We start from the raw sequence: 20,935 nt of genomic DNA, 5'->3' as shown, positions 1-20,935 counted from the left end.
GCAATAATCCAAATTTATTTTGATATTTACTGCTCACGCTGTTCATGCTTCCATTTTTTGTTACTCCACTGATCATCACCACTCTCTGTATATTAATTTCCTCAAAAAGAGAGAGAGAGAGAGAGAGAGAGAGGAGGAAAAAAAGACCAGACGAAAATATTGGAAATCATAGGGATTGGATCAACAGCAGTCTGTTGTTTACACAAAAGTCTTTTGCAAATTAGTCATGCAAGTAACATTCAAATGTAAACTATGTTGTGTGTACTGCAAGCATGTCAAGAGTGATACATTAATCATACCCATGTGATATCATGCCAGCCTACTGAGCAAATCCTGAAGCTCCCCATTTACATAGTCAAGTTGTTGTATCACTGCCTTTACATTAAATGTAATTTAAAAATTTTATATGAGGAACTTTGCCAGCAATGTGTGTGATGTCATCCTTCATTGCCTTGCTGAGTTTATTGCTCAAACTCTCCTGCTATTTCCAATAATCACGACAAGATCTTTAGCAATATATTTCCACAGATAGCTTAAAAACAGGTGAAATAGCCAAGCCATGCATTTGGCATAAAATCCCAATTACTTGGTATTCACTACATGAGAGTTCTGTTTTAGTTCAGACATTCTGGGGGTTGGGGGAAGAGACCAAACAGCGAGGGCATCGGTCTCATCGGATTAGGGAAGGATGGGGAAGGAAGTCGGCCGTGCCCTTTCAAAGGAACCATCCCGGCATTTGCCTAGAGCGATTTAGGGAAATCACGGAAAACCTAAATCAGGATGGCCGGACGCGGGATTAAACCGTCGTCCTCCCGAATGTCAGACATTCTTCTCCCACAATTACTTCTTAGCAAAAGAACGTTCTTGGTCTTTTTAACCTTCTCATTACTGTTAGTTCCAACTTTCACTTTTTTCCCTCTTTTATCAGTGTTCCTGACTCTTTACATTGTCTACACAATTTTGGTCTCAGTCTACAGATCAGTGAAGGTATTGGAGATCTCTAGACCAAAGCTAGCAGAACTGCAGCTTCATTTGAACCATTCAGCTGATGTTTCAGGCTTGCCCATAGTCAAATCAACTAACCTAGTCTTAATTTTACTGTTACTACCTACACCTCTCAACTGTTTTACTTCTATATATGCTACTGCTAGATCATCTTTGAGTTTTATGATTAGCTGCTTGTATTCCATAATCATGGAGTGACTAGCACAACTACTACAGTGCCAATTTCCATCCAGTCAGATTCCTTCACAGCATACTACAAAAAACAAGACACAGTCATCAAATTGTTCATCTTTTCTTAACAATATGCAACAGTTTTCACACTTTTCCAGTGTGAAGAAACTTATTTAGCCTAGACAGATTATTTAATGCTAAGTAATCAACAAGAAATTATGATCATGCAATTTTTTGCTGTTTTATTTAATAAAAATATGAGTGACTTATGGTAGCTATTTTACAGAAGAAAACATTACTTAGTTACTAAACATTAGGTGTGTAATATTTTTCTGTGATAGATAATGTTCCCACTTAGGTGACTTAACTGTCTCTACCAGTAGAGTCTGTAATTAGGTTAAGTTGTATTTGCAACACAAATATAAAGCGACAGAACGTGAAGTAACATACAGTAATCCTGTTAATAATTTTCTATGCTTTAAATTGATGAAAAGTTAGTAAATACACTTTACACAAAATATGGACTGCGATTTACTACAGTACTTAGCTTTGGTGTTCATGGACTGATGCTATTGTCACCAACACGTAATTACAGCACGCATGGATATGCTAATAGTTCTACAGCTGATATTTTTCCAAAATTAAACTTTTAACTAAGTATTACTTTTCCAGCAAATTTTTATCACTGAAATAATCAAATCTGACAGAGTGTCAAAGTTTCAATGACATTTTCTTCAAATTTGTCAGTTTGACTATAATGCCTAAAACCAAAAACAAATTTAACATTTGTGTGGTTTATTACTGAAGTTATTTGTGCTAGGTCATTCTAAATACTATCTATCTATGTGACTGTGCCCCTAACATGTACCTGTGCTATGATGCTTGACTTTGAAGCAGACGAAATATTTTCCCGCAATACTTGGCTGTCATGGGAAGGAGACATAGAGGTGTAAAGCTTCTAGTCATCAAACTTTATGCCAAAATCCTGGGTTAAACTCCAGATGTCTCCACAGCATCCTGTACAATGAGCCCATGAGATATTGTTAATGGTGCTCTGCCTATCAGATGAGACTGTTAAGCCTAATAACCACTTGGGGTTATTGGAGAAGAGTAGACTATGTATTCTGGCACTGAGTTTCATCCTCACCCTTCTTTCATCATCATACAACACAAACTTGACAGCATGCTATACATGCACATCCATTATAGTCACCTACACTCAATAGAAAACTTAACATACAATCCTCACATTTTATGAAGGAAGGGTGTCATTGTGTATGAAGAATGAAAAACCTTTCGAGTTAGGTACCTGAATTTACTCCTCAGGGTCTGCCTGCCAGCCATGCCATATGACACTTACTTTGCTTACTCTAAACACTGTAGCTTCAGTCCCTATTAATACTATACCCAAGCCCAACCACTGTCACAACATGCTCTTCTTAAGATCCTTTTACAAAAGTATAATAATGGAAAATCCATGCTGAAATAATGACAATAAGGTCTGGGTTCTCTACTAGCTGGTTAAGAAATGCATTTGTACTGAAAATACTGGTGACCTGATCTTCTTGTAAAATGACTCAGTATGTCTTGGTAAAGTCATTACTTCCATTATCTACATGGATAACAATGAAGTAATCCATTACTAACATCCTATAAAAAATTTCGATGTTGTCATACAGCTATTCCAAAGAAATGTGTAAAATATGTTTGCAATTACTTCAAAGTAGTGTACACATGTCCACAACAATCTGTCTGTGATTGTTGCATGGGTCTTATTTAATATTGCTATGAACGTTACTGTACACATAAATGATATTGCATACATAATATTCTACAACATGGCCAGCATCCTGTCATCGCTACGAGTTGCTCTTTAATGTTAATGGTCTTGCATTATGGAATATATCTGCAAAAACAGAATATGTAGTCATGGCTATATTGCAGAAGCATTTAGTAAACAGTCTCTGCAGCAAATGGAAAATATTATTACAGTATTATATCAATGAATATAAGTGCACCATTCATTTCAGTTGAAATTAGCGTAATAAAACATTATATTTTTTACATTCCATTGGGACTGCAGAATAGTATATGTCATAAGATATAATGATAATTAAAACTCCAAAACTAGCTGCAACAAGATATTTTTTTATTTAATATTTTACACAGCCTGCCTGTTTTGGCTAATTCCCATTATCAAGTGACCTGCAAAAATAAAATAGGCAAGATTACTTGTATTTAGGACACAATGTCAATAATAAGAAACCCATGCAATCTTCTTGCTTAGATAATAATAGTATCACCAGAAACTGAACGTGAATCTAGCAGAGAACAAACATGTGCCAAAATTGTGTAGAATATGGAATGCAGTCACCACTTACCCAAAGGTTCGACTGGTGGAGTACAGCCTGCTGTTTAATACAGGTCACCAGCTTTGGTGTTGATTACTGCCTGGATTATCCACTGACCATGTTTTCTCCAGTTAAGACTTTGGGTATGTGAAGGCTTCCTTCCATATCCTATCTACAACAATATAAGTTAAACTTTAATGTATGGCACATGTGTGTTCTATGTACATATTTTAGATACTGCCATCTTTTAGCTAATAACGAAGAACCAAACAATAGAGCACAAATAAAAATTACTAAAACAAGATGTGCCTATCTGTAGTGAACACCATTATGTCACTGACATAACACACAACCAGGCACAGATGACAGAACTATAAAAGAGAAGACAGTCTAAAGATGGTGGGGTGATCAGAGTAGTTAATAGTCAACATTGTATGTGTAATATGACACTGATAAGAGCTAAATACAAATGCCATATTACACACACTTGCTCCAATATAAGCACAATATCATTATTAATTTCAACAACAAATTACTTTTTTTTTTGCTAATTTCCCACATGAATTCTGGTTACAGTTTCCTATGAAGGGAGGGGGCATTCATTATGGACCGTCAAGGTTAAGTGTCTATTTATTCCAACTGTTCTTAAGAATGGTTTTGCAAATACAAACAAAAACTGAAAGAGATCACCAAATAAATTATTAATAATATACAAGAAATGTGTTATATGCTGGTTTGGTATTAGAAAAAAGTCAAACAACATAAATTAAAACAAAAACTAAAGGCACAAAAAAAATTGCATCTTAACTTATATACTGCAACAAATAAGTGGAACAGTGTGGAGTGATACATTCATAAAAACCAACCTTCCATGTAACAAGCACTTCATCCAAATCAGTGGTTGCTGCCTGCACATCCAGTGGAGGCCCAACTGGAGCTGTTGATAAATAAACAGAAATATCATCAATTAACAATCTTTAGCGTAATTTTTAAAATCACAGTAACTGAAATCTAACTATTAATTGAAACCTGTTTAACACTTTGGAGTTAAATTTTGTGTTAAAAACGCACCCAAGTAAAGCTCAGGCCATGATTTCCTTGATGTGGGAGTCACCTACCACTATAAAACTGGACACATTTCATATGAGAACCCATACAGACATCTTGCTACCTGTCCCTTGACAGGTGATCCCTTCTGTTGTCAATTTCTATAATTATATACACAGAAACATTAGCAAATGTAACAGTTCTGTTGCAAATGGCTGAGTGATTATGTGACCACATTAGCATAATTTTGTGCACTAATAATGGGTTTCGCAGTTTTCTGTAATTTTGCTACAAATATGTCACATTAGTTGAGTGACTGAGAAATTCTGGAAGTTCAAGAGGAAGAAATTGTTCAATAAGTCACCTTGTACTTTTTCTTGGAATGATAATTACATTTTTTGTCATGGATATTTTAAAATTTGTAATCTATCAAAGAACTAAAGTAAATATGAAAAACAAATATTGAAGCTTGGTTCTTTTTTCATATGCATTACTATTGAAAATCTATCAATTATATATGTGCCAGTAACACTTTAAATAAAGGCATAAATAGCTGGTTTCCTAACCACGATATTCTTCTATGTGGGCAGTCTCTAAAGTGTTAAATATATTAAACTAATTTCATTTTCACTTTACCTTCTTCCTGTGTCTTCACAGTCAATGGTTCCGTGAAGTCACTGGCTTGAATGTCATTTAATGCCAGCATTCGTATATTGTAAGTGGTTGCAGGGTGTAAGTCACTGATGACCGCAACCTTCACAGCATTTACCCTGAAATGTTTCAATTTATTTTACTTGGAGTTTCTGCATAAACTTAAACAGAAAAATACTCCACATTGTAAAATGATGTTAAAATGATGGCTGTACAACACACAAAGAGTGTCTGAAATTCAGTTTATCACATAACCTGTGCTCATAAATATTCCCTGACACATCTGCAAATTTACTAACCTTGTATAATATTTAAAATAACAAGCCCTGTACTTAGGAAACATGAATTCCATACAGTTGTTATAAACTCAGCATTTTCATGAGCTATACATGATCCTTACTCCTTCCACAGCACAGTGTTTGAAATAACTGCATCAGTTTTACACACAAGTATGATTTTTTATGACATGTATTTAGCACAGTTTATTTTTCATCTTTCCCAATTAAACTGTTGATTAATTTTATATTACATCACTTTGTTATGCCACTTATTCTTCTCTTAAAGATTTCATTGCATGATGAAACAGTGTGTGACACACACTATCTTCATAGCTCCAAGCTGTGAACTATCCACACAAAAAAGAAGACACAGCGACTACAGCAAAAAAAACTACCAAATGTCCCACTATTGGCTCACTTTGCTGGATACCTGGGTAGCTTCAAGTTGAAAGAAACATTGCTCCCAAATGACATCTTTTCATTAAAATTATTGTGTTGCTGCCACCAGAGAATTATTTCTAGTATTGGTGGGTAAAGCAGATTTACTTCTTTGTTTGCAGTTTTTCTGTTTTAATTTTTGGATGTTGTGAGTCAAAACTACTTTCTACAGCTTGACTTTACTTAACTATCCTTACTATAGTTAAGTGCAAAATGATTTAATCATTCTTCCTGCAGACAAAGTCTTCACCACTATCACAATGAACTGCAGTGATCACCTGCCAAGAAGGCATTCACCATCTGTATTACTGAGGCTTTGCACCTATGAGCCCTGCCTCAGTGATATGACGTCCTGCATAGCCTCCAATACATACTCAGTTCCTGAGGCCCATCCCAGAATCCCCCCTGAATCCATCTACCTACACACCCCAACCATCAAGTGTACACACGTTTTACATACTTCCCAAAATCCACATGGGGGATGGACATAAAGTTTTGATTGACCATGTTGTGGTCTTCAGAAAAAAGGCTGATTTTTGCAGTTCTCCAGTAGTCCATCCTGTGCAAGTCGAAATGCTATTGTCATGGCTGGCTCTCCCAAAGATCTCAGTAATGATGAGGAGATGTCATCTTCTCCAGAAGTCTTGTTTAATCTTATGTCTTTTGGTGCTTTGTTAACTTCTTCTTCCAGTACCACATCTCCCATCTCATCTTCATCTACTTCCTCTTCCCTTTCAATAGTATTATCATCAAGTTAATTTCCATTGCACAGCCGTTCTATATATTCTTTCCATCTTTGAGCTATTCCTTTTTTGCTTAGCAGTGGCTTGCCTCCTGAACTCTTGATATTATTACAGGTTTTTCTTTCTTCTCCAAAGATGTCTTTAATTTTGCTGTAGATTTCTCCTATATTTGCCATAGTTATGCATGCTTTTACAGCTCTGCAACTCTCTTCTGGACAGTCCCACTCTCCCATTTTGAACTTTCCGTCAGTGTCATTTTTTGGACCCCTGTATTCTCTGTTGCCTGCTTCAACTGCTGCATCTTTATATTTTCCCCTACCATCAAATGAATTCAATATTCAATATCTTTTGTATTATCCAAGGACTTCTACCAGGCTTAATCATTTTGCCTATTTGATCCTCTGCTGCCTCCACTATTTCTTCTCCGAAAGCTATCCATTCAGCTTCTTTTTTTTATTTTGCTTCCGTGCTTTATTCAATAATTGCTGACTTCTGCCTATAAAATTTTCAACAACCTCTGATTCTTTTAATTTATTCAGGTCCCATGTCCTGGTCCTTAACCTCTTACCTTTCTACAATTGCTTCAGTTTTAATGTGCAGTTCATAAGCACTGGAAATATTATGCACATTAAAATAGGGTTTAAAAATCTCCATCTTATCATTATGTAACCTTTCTCATACTATCTGATGGCTCCAGATCTCTTCCATGTATAAACTTCATTTAATAACTCTTAAAGGAAGTGTTGGGAGAAGGAAGGAAGATTGGGTTTAATGTCCCATTGACACCAATGTCATCTACATCCACATCTATACTCTGCAAAGCACTGTGAGGTGCATGGCAGATGGAACATCTCCTAGTACCAGTTATTAGGGTTCTTCCCATACTATTCACATATGGAGCATGAGAAGAATGATTGTTTGAAAGCCTCTTATCCTCACAATCCCTACATGAGTGACACATAGGGGGTTGTAGTGTATTCCTGGACCGCTCATTTAAAGCTGGTTCTTGAAACTTTGTTAATAGACATTTTTTGGGATAGCTTACATCTATCTTCAAGAGTCTTCCAGTTCAGTATCTCTGTGACACTCTCCCATGGATTAAACAAACCTATGACCATTTGTGCTTCCCTTTGCTGTATATGTTCCACATCCCCTGTTAGCCATATCTAGTAATGGTCCCACACACTTGAGCAATATTCCAGAACTGTTCACATGAGTGATTTTTAAGCAATCTCCTTTTTAGACTGACTGCACTTGCCCAGTATTCTACCAATAAACTGAAGTCTACCACATGTTTTGCCCACAACTGAGCCTTTGTGATCATTACATTTCATATCACTACAGAGCGTTACACAGCCAGGTTTGTATGAGTTGGTTGATTCCAACAGTGGCTCATTGATATTATAGTTATAGGACACTAAATGTTTTCGTTTTGTGGAGGGCAAAATTTTACATTTCTGAACATTGAGAGCCAGTTGCCAATCCTTGTATGACATTGAAATCTTATCAAGATCTGATTGAATATTTTGCAGCTTCTTTCACATAGTACTTCATTATAGATAACTGCATCATTTGCAAAAAGCTTTGTTAGAGACAGAGGACAAGGTCAGTTGGTGTTGAAGATGGGGAAGGAAATCAGCCATGCCCTTTCAAAGGAACCATCCCAGCAAGTGAATAGAATGATTTAGAGAAATTATGGAAAACCTAAATCTGGTTGGCCGCACACAGGTTTGCAGTCATCCTCTCGAATGCGAGTCCAGTGTGCTAACCAGTGCACAACCTTGCTCAGTCTTAAATCAAGTGTTAGCAATAATTAAATTGTGTTCCACAAAACAATCTACTGGGTGGCATCCCTTTTAATTTCATGCAGGGCATGCACCTCATGGAACAACATGTCACTGCCTTTATGGCTTTGTTCCACAGATCTAATCTACCAGAACTTCAGCCATTTCTCAGCACAAGTTTATTCCCTGAGTGGGTACTATTACCCACCCCCTGCATCTGTTGCTTTGGAAAAGTGCTCCTTTTGTTTGGTCTGCAGCTTTTGAGTGGTTTAAGGATAGCATTTCCTTTGTGTCATGTCTTCATTTCAAACCGGCACTTATCTAGTCCTGCAATATGTGAATATGGGTGCTCTGTCCTGGCTCCTCATGGGCCCTGCCCCTCATTTTTCACAGGGGGAACTGCTTTGTTTTCAATTGGATACAGAGGAAAGGCCTATAATGAATGGCTTCCCCATCACCGGTACCTGTATTACCCCTGCTGTGGCTGTAGATCCAGTGCTCTGGCAGGTCATACGCATGACACAACCTGGCCACTGGACTGGTCATCAGAACTGCTCTGGAATTTTTATGTGTTGCACTATCCCCTCTCCCTCTTGGATGGCATTATTCTCCAGTCAACAGACAGGTTTACTCCCCATGTTGTGGTTCCAGCGGCCATGCACCTATTACATCAGGATCAGTGGGGGATCTCTTGCACAAAACTGGTGGTGCACTGCAATGCATTTTGCCTGGACATTAATCAGGAGATGAGACACCTTGTCCCAGCCTGCTGCAAATGTTCAAGGCCACCAGGGCTTTTTAGACACTTTCTGGGTATTGGCAATTGATGCTTTTTCTCATTTTCCTTATGTCACTCATTGTCTATCTGGGACAGCAGATGTGATTGTCAAGGTTCTCTTGAAGATATTCTCCATAGAAGGTCTGCCTTGCCCTGTGGTTTTGGACACTGGTCCTCAGCTGAAGCTATGTGGTTCCAGATACCGTTTCAGGTCTCAAACATCTATGATCTATATATGCAGGCTGAAGTGATGAGTGTAAATTTCTATCAAGGCCAGGATTTGAAGCCAGGTACCTGCTGACTAGGCAGATGTGCTAACCATTGTGCTACCCTGGCATGGGTTTGCACAACTGCATAAACTAATCTAGCATGCCTCCATTCTCAATCAAATGCTCATTCATGCCTCTTCCCACTTGGTATTTCCCCTAAACTCAAACAGCAGTGCAGAGGCTGTCCAGCTGTATTAGATAAGCACTTCAGTATCAAATGAAATGGGGGATCCTGCATGAAAACCAGGTAGATACTTTAATCAACTGAAACTATATAGTTCCACAGGCTTTTCAAGCCTCAAACATCTGTGATGTATACATATAGACTGAAGCAACAATTGAAAATTTGTACCAAGGCTGGGACTCTAACTCAGGTCTTCTGTTCACTATGAAGATGCACTAATCACTACATCATCCTGGCAAAGTGGCTTTGCACGACTCCCTGGCCTACCCTAGCATGCCTCCCTCCTTATTTCAAATTCCCATTCATGCCTCAGATCAGTTGGGATATCAAATGGGCTGAGACATGTCAGAGTGATGTAGTGGTTAGCACATATGCCTAATGAGACAAAGACCCGGGTTTGAATCCTGGCCTTGGTACAAATTTTCATTTGTTGGTTCATTCCTCATACATACATCAATAGACCTCAGTTTATGGTGCAATCTTTCAAGGACTTTTGTGTGAAGGCATCTCCTTTCCATCAGCACCTCCCTTTCATCAGCAGTTGAACAGTGAAGTGGAATGCCCTATCCAAATGTTGAAGACACAGATGCGCAAGTACTTAGAAGATTTTCTTTTCCAGCCAAGGAGGCTCTTCTTTAAGCTCTTACAGAATAGTAGCAAATGGTGCCGAAATTCCCTACCAAGCAGCAACACGACCATGGCCATTACCTTTCCTGCCTACCACTCATCCCTGGGTCCACAGGTAGCAGGACTGCCCTTGTCCCACTCACTTTCATTGATACAAGCCGGTCTGGGTGGATTGGGAACTCTTTGTGCCTTTGACTGCCTCCTCGCATCTTTGGCTGCCACCCCTGACTCTGGCACAGATGCTGTGGACATGTCTTCAGTCACAGAATCGTGAACAGCAATGCCCCCCCTCCCCCCCCTGCTCCCCCACTCTGTGCACAGATTCAATGGTTACTTCATAACCTGTACCATTTGGCACCTTCCCCCTGAAACCAGCTTCTCTCCATTACAAAGATGAGATTTGTCCTTACAGCGCATACATCAATCTTATAAACCTCCTAGCCTCAACACTTGCTAGGTCCTGCCCAACATCCATCTTCACCCCTGCCCCATTGCCCCCACTTCACTCACCTGCTCTTACAACCTCCTCTCCACAAGTCCATTCTCCTTCTGTTCTATCTGCTCCTCCCAATCCCTTCATCCATGTCACTGTGTGCTGCACGCAACTCACTCTGCCTGCGCCAGAATGAGCTCATCTGTGCCACATTCCTATCTCATGTGCCTGCTCCTTTTCCCTCCCAGCCATCTACCATCCTGCACCAGCCCTCCATCCCAGTCTTCTTTGTTTCCTCATCCATAACCTCAGTCAAGATGCAGTGCCAGCACAAAGAAATTGACCAGAACATTGTAGGTTGTAGGCATATTATGGGTTGTGTCCTCCTTCTATTATTTACACTTACAGCAGGTAATATTTAACTAAAAATTAAATTTTATTTCTTTGAGATGGCCAGATACACATTTATGTTACAGAGTACTCACTTCTTACTTGTTATGTCAGCTCTCACAACTGGAACCGAGACATTGACAGTTGCTGTATGTTGCCAATCACTTATGGGATTTGTAGCCTGCTTGTACTGGATCAGGTATCCAGTCAGGGAGCTGTGTCCATCAAATGGGGGACGCCATGCCAAATGAATTGATCTGCTGTTCACCTCAATCACTTTCACATCAATAGGTGGATCAGGTGGCTCTGGAAAGTTGGTGGTATAAATGTCAGATCAGTAATTGTAATAAATTGCATAATCAGACTGGTTGAGATACAAATCAAAGGTATTACAAACATTTTCCATAGATCACCGGATGAAGGAGAAGTTACAAAAGTAAGAGCTTTGGAATGACACAGTGATAAACAATGAGTTGAATGGGTTTGACAATGCTAAAAGGAAAGAATGAAGGAGAGAAAGTCAGGCTACGTACCCTACGACCTCTCTCATCTACATCTCCACGATTAGTTTTCAGTTCACAATGAAGTGCCAGACAGAGGGTTCATACTATCAAACAGCGGGTGGAAAAAATGAACACTTAAATATTTCTGTGAAAGCTCTGATTTCTCTTATTTTGTTATCATATTCATTCCTCCCTATGTAGGAGAGTGCCAACAAAATATTTTCACACTCCGAGGACAAAATTGGTGGTAGAAATTTCATGAGGAGATCTTAGTGCAACAAAAATCATCTTTGCTTTAATGATTGCCACCAAAATTTGCATATCGTATCCATGGGCTCTCTTCCCTATTTCACACTAATAAAAAACAAACTGCCCTGCTTTGAACTTTTTGATGTCCTCCGTTTATCCTATTTGATGTGGGTCCTTCACTGCACAGCAATAATCCATAAAATGGCAGACATGTGTAGTGCAAGCAGTCTCTTTAGCAGACCTGTTGCATTTTCTATGTGTTCTGCCAATAAATCACAATCTTTTGTTTGCTTTCCCCACAACATTTTCTATGTGATTATTTCAATATAAGTTATTCATAATTGAAATCCCTAAGTACTTCACTTGAATTTAAAGACTTTAGATTTGTGTGTTTTATTTGAAAACCATAAATTATTGGATTCCTTTTACTACACATATGGACGACTGCACACTTTTCATTATTTAGAGTCAATTGCAAGTTTCTGCAACATATAGATACCTTGTCTAAATCATTTAGCAATTTGTTTTGATCATCTGATGACTTTATAAGATGGTAAATGGCAGCATCATCTGAAAACAATCTAAGAGGGCTGCTTAAATTGTCTCCTACATAGCATCTGTACATTGGAACAGCAAAGGGCCTCTAACACTTCCTTGGGGAACACCAGATATCACTTCCATTTTACTCAATGACTTTCTGTCAGTTACTATGAACTGTGATCTTTCTGACATAAAATCATGAATCCAGTTACACACCTGAGATGATACCCCATAGGCGCACAATTAGATAAGAAGTTGCTTGTGAGGACCAATGTCAAAAGCCTTCTGGAAATATAAAAATATGGAATCAGTTTGACATCCACTGTCGACAGCACTCATTACTTTACAAGAATAAAGAGCTAGTTAAGTTTCACAAGAACAAAATTTTCTGAAACCATCTTGGCTGTCTGTCAATAAATCATCCTCTTTGGGCTACACATAATGTTCAAACACAGTACACGTTCTAAAATCCAAATCAAATAAATGTTAGCAATATGGATCTGTAATTCAGTGGATTATACCTGTTTTTTTCTTTGGTCTTGGTGTGACTTGTGCAACTTTCCAGTCCTTAGGCATGAATAAATGCACCCGGGGTCTAGGGATAGCGTCTTTGATTAGTAATCAAAATATCCTTGGTCCCGGGTTGGAAACCTGCCACCACTCAAATTTTGATTAATAATCAGCATTTAGTGGCCAAAGACTTCAGGCATAAGAAGTCACCCTCATTCCTCCAATGGCCTGGTCAAAGAGGGCAAAGGAGTGGACAGAAGTTCAGGGTACTTTCCTGTCCTTCGGGTGAGAAACTGCCCCTAAAGATGGATGATCAATGGCATGAGGATGCAGAAGGCAATGGAAACCACTGCATTAAAGCCACATAACATGTGTCCACAGAACATGTGGCCTGTAATTGAAAAAATGTCATGATGATCTCTCCACTGGCAAAAGATTCTAGAATAGTACCCCGTTTGGATCTCTGTGAGGATAGTGCCAAGGGGGAGGTGACCACGAGAAAAAGACTGAATAATCATTGAAAGGATAACGGGTCAGATGAGTGTAGGGTAATATCGACAGCAACAGCAAATGGTATAATGGGTGTAGGATACATTATGAATAGGAAGGTAAGGCAGAGTGTTTGTTACAGTGAACACGTCAGGGATACGGTTGTTCTTGTCAGGATCGACACAAACCAACACCGACAACAATAGTTTAGGTCACATCACAAGCTGAAGATGAAGAGGTAGAGAAAGTACATGGGAATATTTAAAGGGTAATACAGACCATAAAGGGAGATGAAAATCTAATATTCATGGGGGACTGGTATGCAGTTGTAGCGGAAGGAGCAGAAGAAAAAGTTACAGGAGATTATGGGCTTGCGACAAGGAATGAGAGAGGAGAAGACTAACTGAGGTCCGTAATAAATTTCAGCTAGTAATAGCAAATACTCTGTTCAAGAATCACTAGAAGAGGAGGTATACTTGGAAAAGATTGGGTGATATGGGAAGATTTCATTTAAATTACATCATGGTCAGACAAGAGATTCCAAAATCAGATACCGGACTGTAAGGCATACCCAGGAGCAGATATAGACTCCGATCACAAGTAGTAGTGATGAAGAGTTATCTGAAGTTCAAGAGATTAGCCAGGAAGAATCAATATGCAAAGAAGTGGGATACAGAAACACTAAGTGATGGTGAGACATGCTTGAAGTTTTATAAGGCTATAGATACAGCAGTAAGGAATAGCTCAGTAGGCAGTGCATTTGAAGAGGAATGGACATCTCTAAAAATGGCAGTCAAAGAAGTTGGAAAGAAAAAAATTGGTACAAAGAAGTTAACTGCAAAGAAACCATGGGTAACAGAAATACTTCAGTTTATCGATGAGAGAAGGAAATACAAAAATGTTCAGGAAAATTGAGGAATACAGAAATAAGACTCATTGAGGAAGGAAATATATAGGAAGTGCAGGGGAACTAAGATGAAATGGCTGCATGAAAAATGTGAAGAAATCGAAAAAGAAATGATTGTCAGAAGGACTAACTCAGCATACGGGAAACTCAAAACAACATAAAGTAAGGGTGGTAACATTAAAAGTGCAACGGAATTTCCACTGTTAAATGCAGAGGAGAGTGGATAAGTGGAAAGAGTAGACTGAAGGCCTTTATGAGGGGTAGATTTGTCAGATGTGATAGAAGAAACAGTAGTAGGTTTAGAAGAGGTAGGGGGTCCAATATTAGAATCAGAATTTAAGAGTGCTTTGGAAGAGTTCAGATCAAATAAGGCAGAAGTGATAGATAACATTCCTTCAGAATTTCTAAAATCATTGGGAGAAGTGGCAAAAAAATGACTATTCACATTGGTGTGTGGGATGTACGAGTCTGGGGACATACCATTTGACTTTCGGAAAAATATCATTCCAAGTGCAAGAATTATTGCACAATCAGCTTAACAGCTCATGCATCCAAGCTGCTGACAAGAATAATATACAGACGAATAGAAAAGAATATTGAGGATGTGCTAGACGACAATCAATTTGTCTTTAGAAAAGGTAAAGACACCAGAGAGGCAATTCTGACATTGCAGTTGATAATGGAAACAAGGCTAAAGAAAAATCAAGAAACATTCTTAGAATTTGTTGACCTGGAAAAAGTGTTCAACACTGTAAACTGGTGCATGATGTTCGAAATTCTGAGAGAAATAGGGGTAAGCCATAGGGAGAGACATGTAATATACAATATGTACAAGAGCCAAGAAAAAATATGACTGAACGACCAAGAATGAAGTACTTAGATTAAAATGGGTGTAAGACAGGGATGTTGCCTTTCCCCCCTACTGTTCAGTCTGTACATTGAAGAAACAATGATGGAAATAAAAGAAAGCTTCATGAGTGGAATTAAAATTCAAGGTGAAAGAATATCAGTGATACGATTTGCTGATGACATTGCTATCCCGAGTACAGAATATGGATTGAGAGTTAATCAAAGTAAGCTGAAAGTAATAAATAGCAGAAATGATAACAATGAGAAACTTAGCATCAGCATTGATGGTCATGAAGTAGATGAAGTTAAGGAATTCTGCTACCTGGGCAGCAAAATAACCAATGACAGATGGAGCAAGGAGGACGTCACAAGCAGACTAGCCCTGGTAAAAAGGGAATTTCTGAGCAAGAGAAGTCTACTAGTATCAAACATAGCCCTTAATTGGAGGAAGAATTTTCTGAGAATATACATATGGTAGTGAAACATGGACTGTCGGAAAACCAGAACAGAATTGAATCGAAGCATTTGAGATGTGTGCTACAGGCAAATGTTGAAAATTAGATAGACTGATAAGATAAGGAATGAGGACGTTCTGCACACAATCGGAGAGGAAAGGAATATGTGTAAAACACTGACAAGGAGAAGGGACAGGATGATAGGGCATCTGTTAAGACATCAGGGAATGAGACTGCAGTCTTTCTCAGCGTATTCCACTGATGAATTCTTCTCAGGTTATCAGCCGAGTGGTGGTGTTGTCTTATCACAAGATGTCAATGAGTTTTGTACCCATCATCTTCAGGCCAGAAGATGATGCGTACAAAACTCATTGAAACGTTGCGACAAGATGACGCCACCAATCAGCTGATAACCTGAGAAAAATTCATCATCAGGGAATGAGTTCTTTGGTACTAGAAGGAGCTGTAGAGGGCAAAAACTGTAGAGGAAGACAGAGATTGGAATACATATAGCAAATAATTGAGGAAATAGGTTGCAAGTGCTTCTTTCAATGAGCAAGCAGTGGTATATGATTGCTACATGTGAAGCTATTATATCAGCATACTCTAGAAGGAACCTGATTGGAATACAATCTGGAATGGAGGCCTTGCATTTATTACATAATTTAAGGTGCACTGATGATATCTACTTCTAAGTTACTCATGTTGGCAGTCACTCTTCATTCAAATTCAGCAAATTTAGGAGTATTAACTTCATATTCTTTGGTGAAGGCATTTCAGAAAACTGTGTTTAGTAACTCTGCTTTACTGGCAGTGTCATCCATAACATCACTGTTATCATGCAGTGAGGTATTGATTATGTCTATCTGCTGGTATACTTTACATACAGCCAGAATCTCTTTGGATTTTCTGTCAGATTTTAAGACAGAGTTTTTTTTATGGAAAATATTAAAAGCATCTTGCACTGAAGTTCATGCTAGGTTCCAGCATATCATACCGCACAGCATTCAAAGATCTGCAAATATATTATTGTGAAAAAGCTACGGTATACAGCTCTTCAAAAGAGTGATCTACTTGGCATAATAAACCTGTACATTTTGCAGTTGCTCTTGACTTTATAATGAATTGCTCTTCTCAACACTTGTATGATATAGGTTCATCAGAATTTGGTGAAACACAAGGAGATCCTGAAGAGACAAAAGGAAATTTTATTTCTGATCATGGGCATAGAAATGTATACCCACATAAGCAGAAGAATGGTCTTGAGCCTTAAGAATAATACTACTCAAATATATTATCCTCAACAGATACCTCACCTTGAATAGCCAGGTGGATGAGTTGCTCACTGTGCCCAAATGAATTGCTTGCATGGCACATATAAAGGCCAGAATCCAGTCGATCAGTCTGAGTGATTACCAGCTGTGACTGCAGACCTTTGTCTGTCTTCATTTCAGATACACTCATTCTGGCAGCATTGAAAGAAACATATGTTTTCAAATTACCACAGAGCATTAAATGAATTATACTTTGCAAGACTGATTTTTAATACATACAAAAAAATGATTCTGTCTGGAGCAAAAGGTAACACACATAGTCTCTCTTCTCTCTCTCTCTCTCTCTCTCTCTCTCTCTGAAAGAAATGTCTGTAATAGTTGTATCCAGTAAAACCATTGAAATGCTTTTCCTATAAAAAATAAAAAAAAGACAAAGAGAGAGAGAGAAGAAAGAAAATCTAACATCTTAATTTTATGAAAGATAATATTAACCTTATATTGTTTACTGGAATATGATATTGACAGAGAGAGAGTGTCAGGCAGACTGCATAAAAAGATGCAAACATACACTTCAAACTGTCATAAAAGCTATTTTATTGTCTATAGCATTAAATTTCTAGAGGAAATATCTTTTATGTTTGCTGGGCGGAAGGCAGTAGAACTGACAGTCTAATGTGGAACCCATTTAGTGCCAGGAAACTAACATCAAGATGGCAGACATATGTTTCAACTTTGAAGAGCGGAAGCCGATTATAACTTAAGTGGTACTACCTTAGTGGAAGTTTGAGAATGTTGCTGCTCTTCAGAGACAGTGGAGACATGACTAATGGACTAATCTACCTTTCAAGGTTAACAGCAACAAACCTACAAAATAAATTCAAGTTCCATGGGACAGTGTGAGATGTGTAGCAATGTTGATCCAAGTGACTCCACACAGCTGCAAGTGACCAGTCCTCAAATGTACTTTTGGAATTGTTTCAGCGTTCAAAAATTCCAAGGCAAGGGCCACTTGAGAGGAGTACATGTTAGTAGTGTGGAATACATTTTGCAGAGAAGCAAGTTGTGTTATTTCACTCTAAGGTTGCTGAAACAGCTAAGTAACAATGACCTCGGTTGTAGGTTACAATTCTGTGAAACATTTCAGTAGATCATTGTATGTGAACCAATGTAATGGGTAACAGTGTCTCGTATCTGCCTCTGTGGATGTTGAATGTTTTCCAGAGTAAATGGACCTATATGGCCATCAAAGGAAATGGTAATACCACATCATTGAACTGAAAAGTGAGTGTGCTATTCATCTCACTACATGAATATGCTGGCCAGTAGTGTTCCCCACAGCCAGTATACAGCCCAGCAAATGGTCAGTCAGTCAGTCCTGTACTCACATCTGATATTGTCGGCTACTATCATTGCTCTAGAATGGACAACTCAATAACCTCACTTGGCACTTAGTCTTTCTCTTAAGTTATAATTCAGATTGTGTCTCTTTTTGTTTTTGGCCTGTTGACATTGTTGTGGCAAAGGCTTTGCACCTTGTTGTAGCTTAGGTTGCTTTTGGCTTGTCCTCGTCAGAGTTGGCCATGTTTGGCTCAGTCACTTTTTGATTTTGTGCTCTCTCCTGCAGGTGGCCCTTCAACATTGTTGCTTCACCCATTTCTCTCCTGGGTTGTGATGTGTGCACTAATACCCAGCAACAAGGAAAGAGGAAGTTGTTTTGTAGCATGGACACTAAATTGGTTTGCCTGCTGGAGCAATATCAGCAGCTAATGCAACAGCAGGAACCTCAGGCAGACTTGTTACAAAAGTTGCTTCAGCTTCAGGCGAGCAAACACTCAGCACAGGGGGCCACTTTGTTCCAGGCCTCAGTACCACTTGCAGTCAACATCCCCATTTGTCTTCTGTTGTTCATACCTTTCAATTATGCTATGGAGGACTGGGACATAGTTCTCTATAATTATAGATTTCCAGCCTTTGGGAAGGGGCAGCCCAACACCTGAGTGCTTGGAATTGTTCCTGAATGCATTTATACCATCCGGTATAAGCTCCAGGGTTGCATTACAATGCCAATACGTTATCATGTCTCCTCGCTGGCTCAGATACTGATTTCAACCAACAGTAGTTCTACTGCTTCCACACCAACACTGAGTGGAAACATATATTTGACAGTTTCCCCTTTATGGCTGCTTGTGTTGCTGACACCACTTGCCTGGACCCCACATTGCAGCAGGTCCTCCACTATGTGAACCATTCCTGGTCAACTTACCTCATCCACTGATTGGCAAATGAGTTCAGGTCCACGAGAAATATTTCTCACAGACTCTAGGTTGCTGATGTCATTCTTTTGGACACCAAAATGATTGTCATCCCAGCAGAATTGTCCCAATGAGTGTTGAGGTTGCTGTACTAAGGACACTGTGGGATGCCCTGCAGGAAGGTGTTAGCTCACTGATGTGCATACTGGCCGAAAGAATGATCCATGCCTGGAGGGTGTGTGCATGGTACCAGGCAGCAGCCCACAACCTTTCACCTCCAGAACTATGCCCTGCCACCCATGGACAACATCTGTCTTGATTTTGTGACCCTGTTTTTAAGATCTGTGTAGTTGCTCATTGTTGTTTCTTACTCAAAATATGCCTCAGCCCAGGTATTGGCCATCAAAGGCTTGCATCCGGTAATGGGCTGCAATTCACAGTGACTTTCATTAATGATTTTTGTGAGGGCAATGGCATAAGACATATTTGCAGTCCTCTCTTCCAGTCTTCCACAAATAGTGAAGCAGAACATCTCATTTAGACTTTTAAGCAGCAAGTGAAAACCGTTATTGAATCCTTTGCCTCTATGTTGGTCCTCACCCTGTTTTTGAGCACTTGTCAAACCATGCTAATTAACAACTGTAGCCCTGTGGAGCTACTCCACAGGCAGCAACTATGTACCTTGCTTCATCTTCTGAAGCTGCCCCCTTTGGAGCTGAGCTACTGTCCCTCCCAGAGCTAGAATACTGGCATAGCTGTGTGGGCCTGCTCCTGTGGAGCACTATTGGATGCTGATGATGGTAGTGGAGACTCACACCCACCGAAATACAGAAGGGGGTCAAGTGCCGCCATCACAACCATCTCTGGCCTCAACTGCAGGTGATGCGTCCACTGCCACCTGTTCCCCCACCTGCTGGTGACAATGTGATTCCCCAGCCAGCACCCCTGGTGACTGCCTAAAACTCCCTAATGTTGCACCAGTGATCCCTGCCATGTCCGTGTGGATCGGTACAACCCCATGGCACACCCATCACCAGCTGTGTCCCTATGCATGCTGTCTAATACGTTCCATTCCTGTAGACAAAAGTCATAGGGGCCAGCACTTCGCCTATGCCTTCATTCTACCCCCTTTGGCACCATCTGGGGCATTTCCACCTGTATGCACCTGTATCGTGGGGGAGGCATTTGGTAGCAGACTCTGTAGAAGTTAAACCCACTGGAAGAAATGAAACTATATGGCCGTTAGGCTATTGTATCACAACAGCTCTATGCTCACTTAGTGACCACGCCACTTGTCTCACCGCATGAATACGCTGGCTAATAGTGTTCCTCAAGGCCAGTATAAATATGGCCACCCCACGAGCGGTCAGTCAGTTCTGTACTCATGCCTGATATTGTTAGTAAATAATAATGTTGAACTATGAGCTATTCAATAAAAAGGTTGTCTGGCATTTAGCCTTTCTCTCTGGTTGCAATTTGGGTTGTGCCCCTTTGCTCTTGGCTTGTTGACATTATTGTGATGAAGTATTCCACTTTGCACCTCATTGTTGCTTAGGCTGCCTCAGGCTTGTCTTGTCTGTATCTCACCCGCCATCAGTCACCCGTGTTTAGCTTAGCCACTGCTTGATATCACGTTCTATTCTGCAGGCAGTCCTTCTACCTTGCGGCTTCATTCATTTCTCTCCTGGGCTGTGACGTGTACACTGATATCCAGCTGCATGCGAATGTAGCAAATTTTTTAGTCAGGCAAAGCACACT

General features: G+C 39.5%; 1 protein-coding gene across 1 annotated transcript in view; it reads right to left on the bottom strand.

Moving 5' to 3' along the window:
* LOC126232687 (Down syndrome cell adhesion molecule-like protein Dscam2) overlaps positions 1 to 20,935 on the bottom strand; it is a 408,767-nt gene that overhangs the window by 162,966 nt on the left and 224,866 nt on the right. The window contains exons 12-15 of the mRNA XM_049942816.1: positions 16,968 to 17,116; positions 11,245 to 11,455; positions 5,211 to 5,344; positions 4,394 to 4,464 (exon numbers count right to left, since the gene is read on the bottom strand). Of these exons, the coding sequence (XP_049798773.1) occupies positions 4,394 to 4,464; positions 5,211 to 5,344; positions 11,245 to 11,455; positions 16,968 to 17,116 (565 nt within the window). The remainder of the gene's footprint in view (positions 1 to 4,393; positions 4,465 to 5,210; positions 5,345 to 11,244; positions 11,456 to 16,967; positions 17,117 to 20,935) is intronic.

Source organism: Schistocerca nitens, chromosome 1 (genome assembly GCF_023898315.1).
Source record: "Schistocerca nitens isolate TAMUIC-IGC-003100 chromosome 1, iqSchNite1.1, whole genome shotgun sequence".
Lineage (NCBI taxonomy): Eukaryota > Metazoa > Arthropoda > Insecta > Orthoptera > Acrididae > Schistocerca > Schistocerca nitens.
The sequence above is the reverse complement of the archived record's forward strand: the minus strand, read 5'-3'. Positions and strand labels throughout refer to the sequence as shown.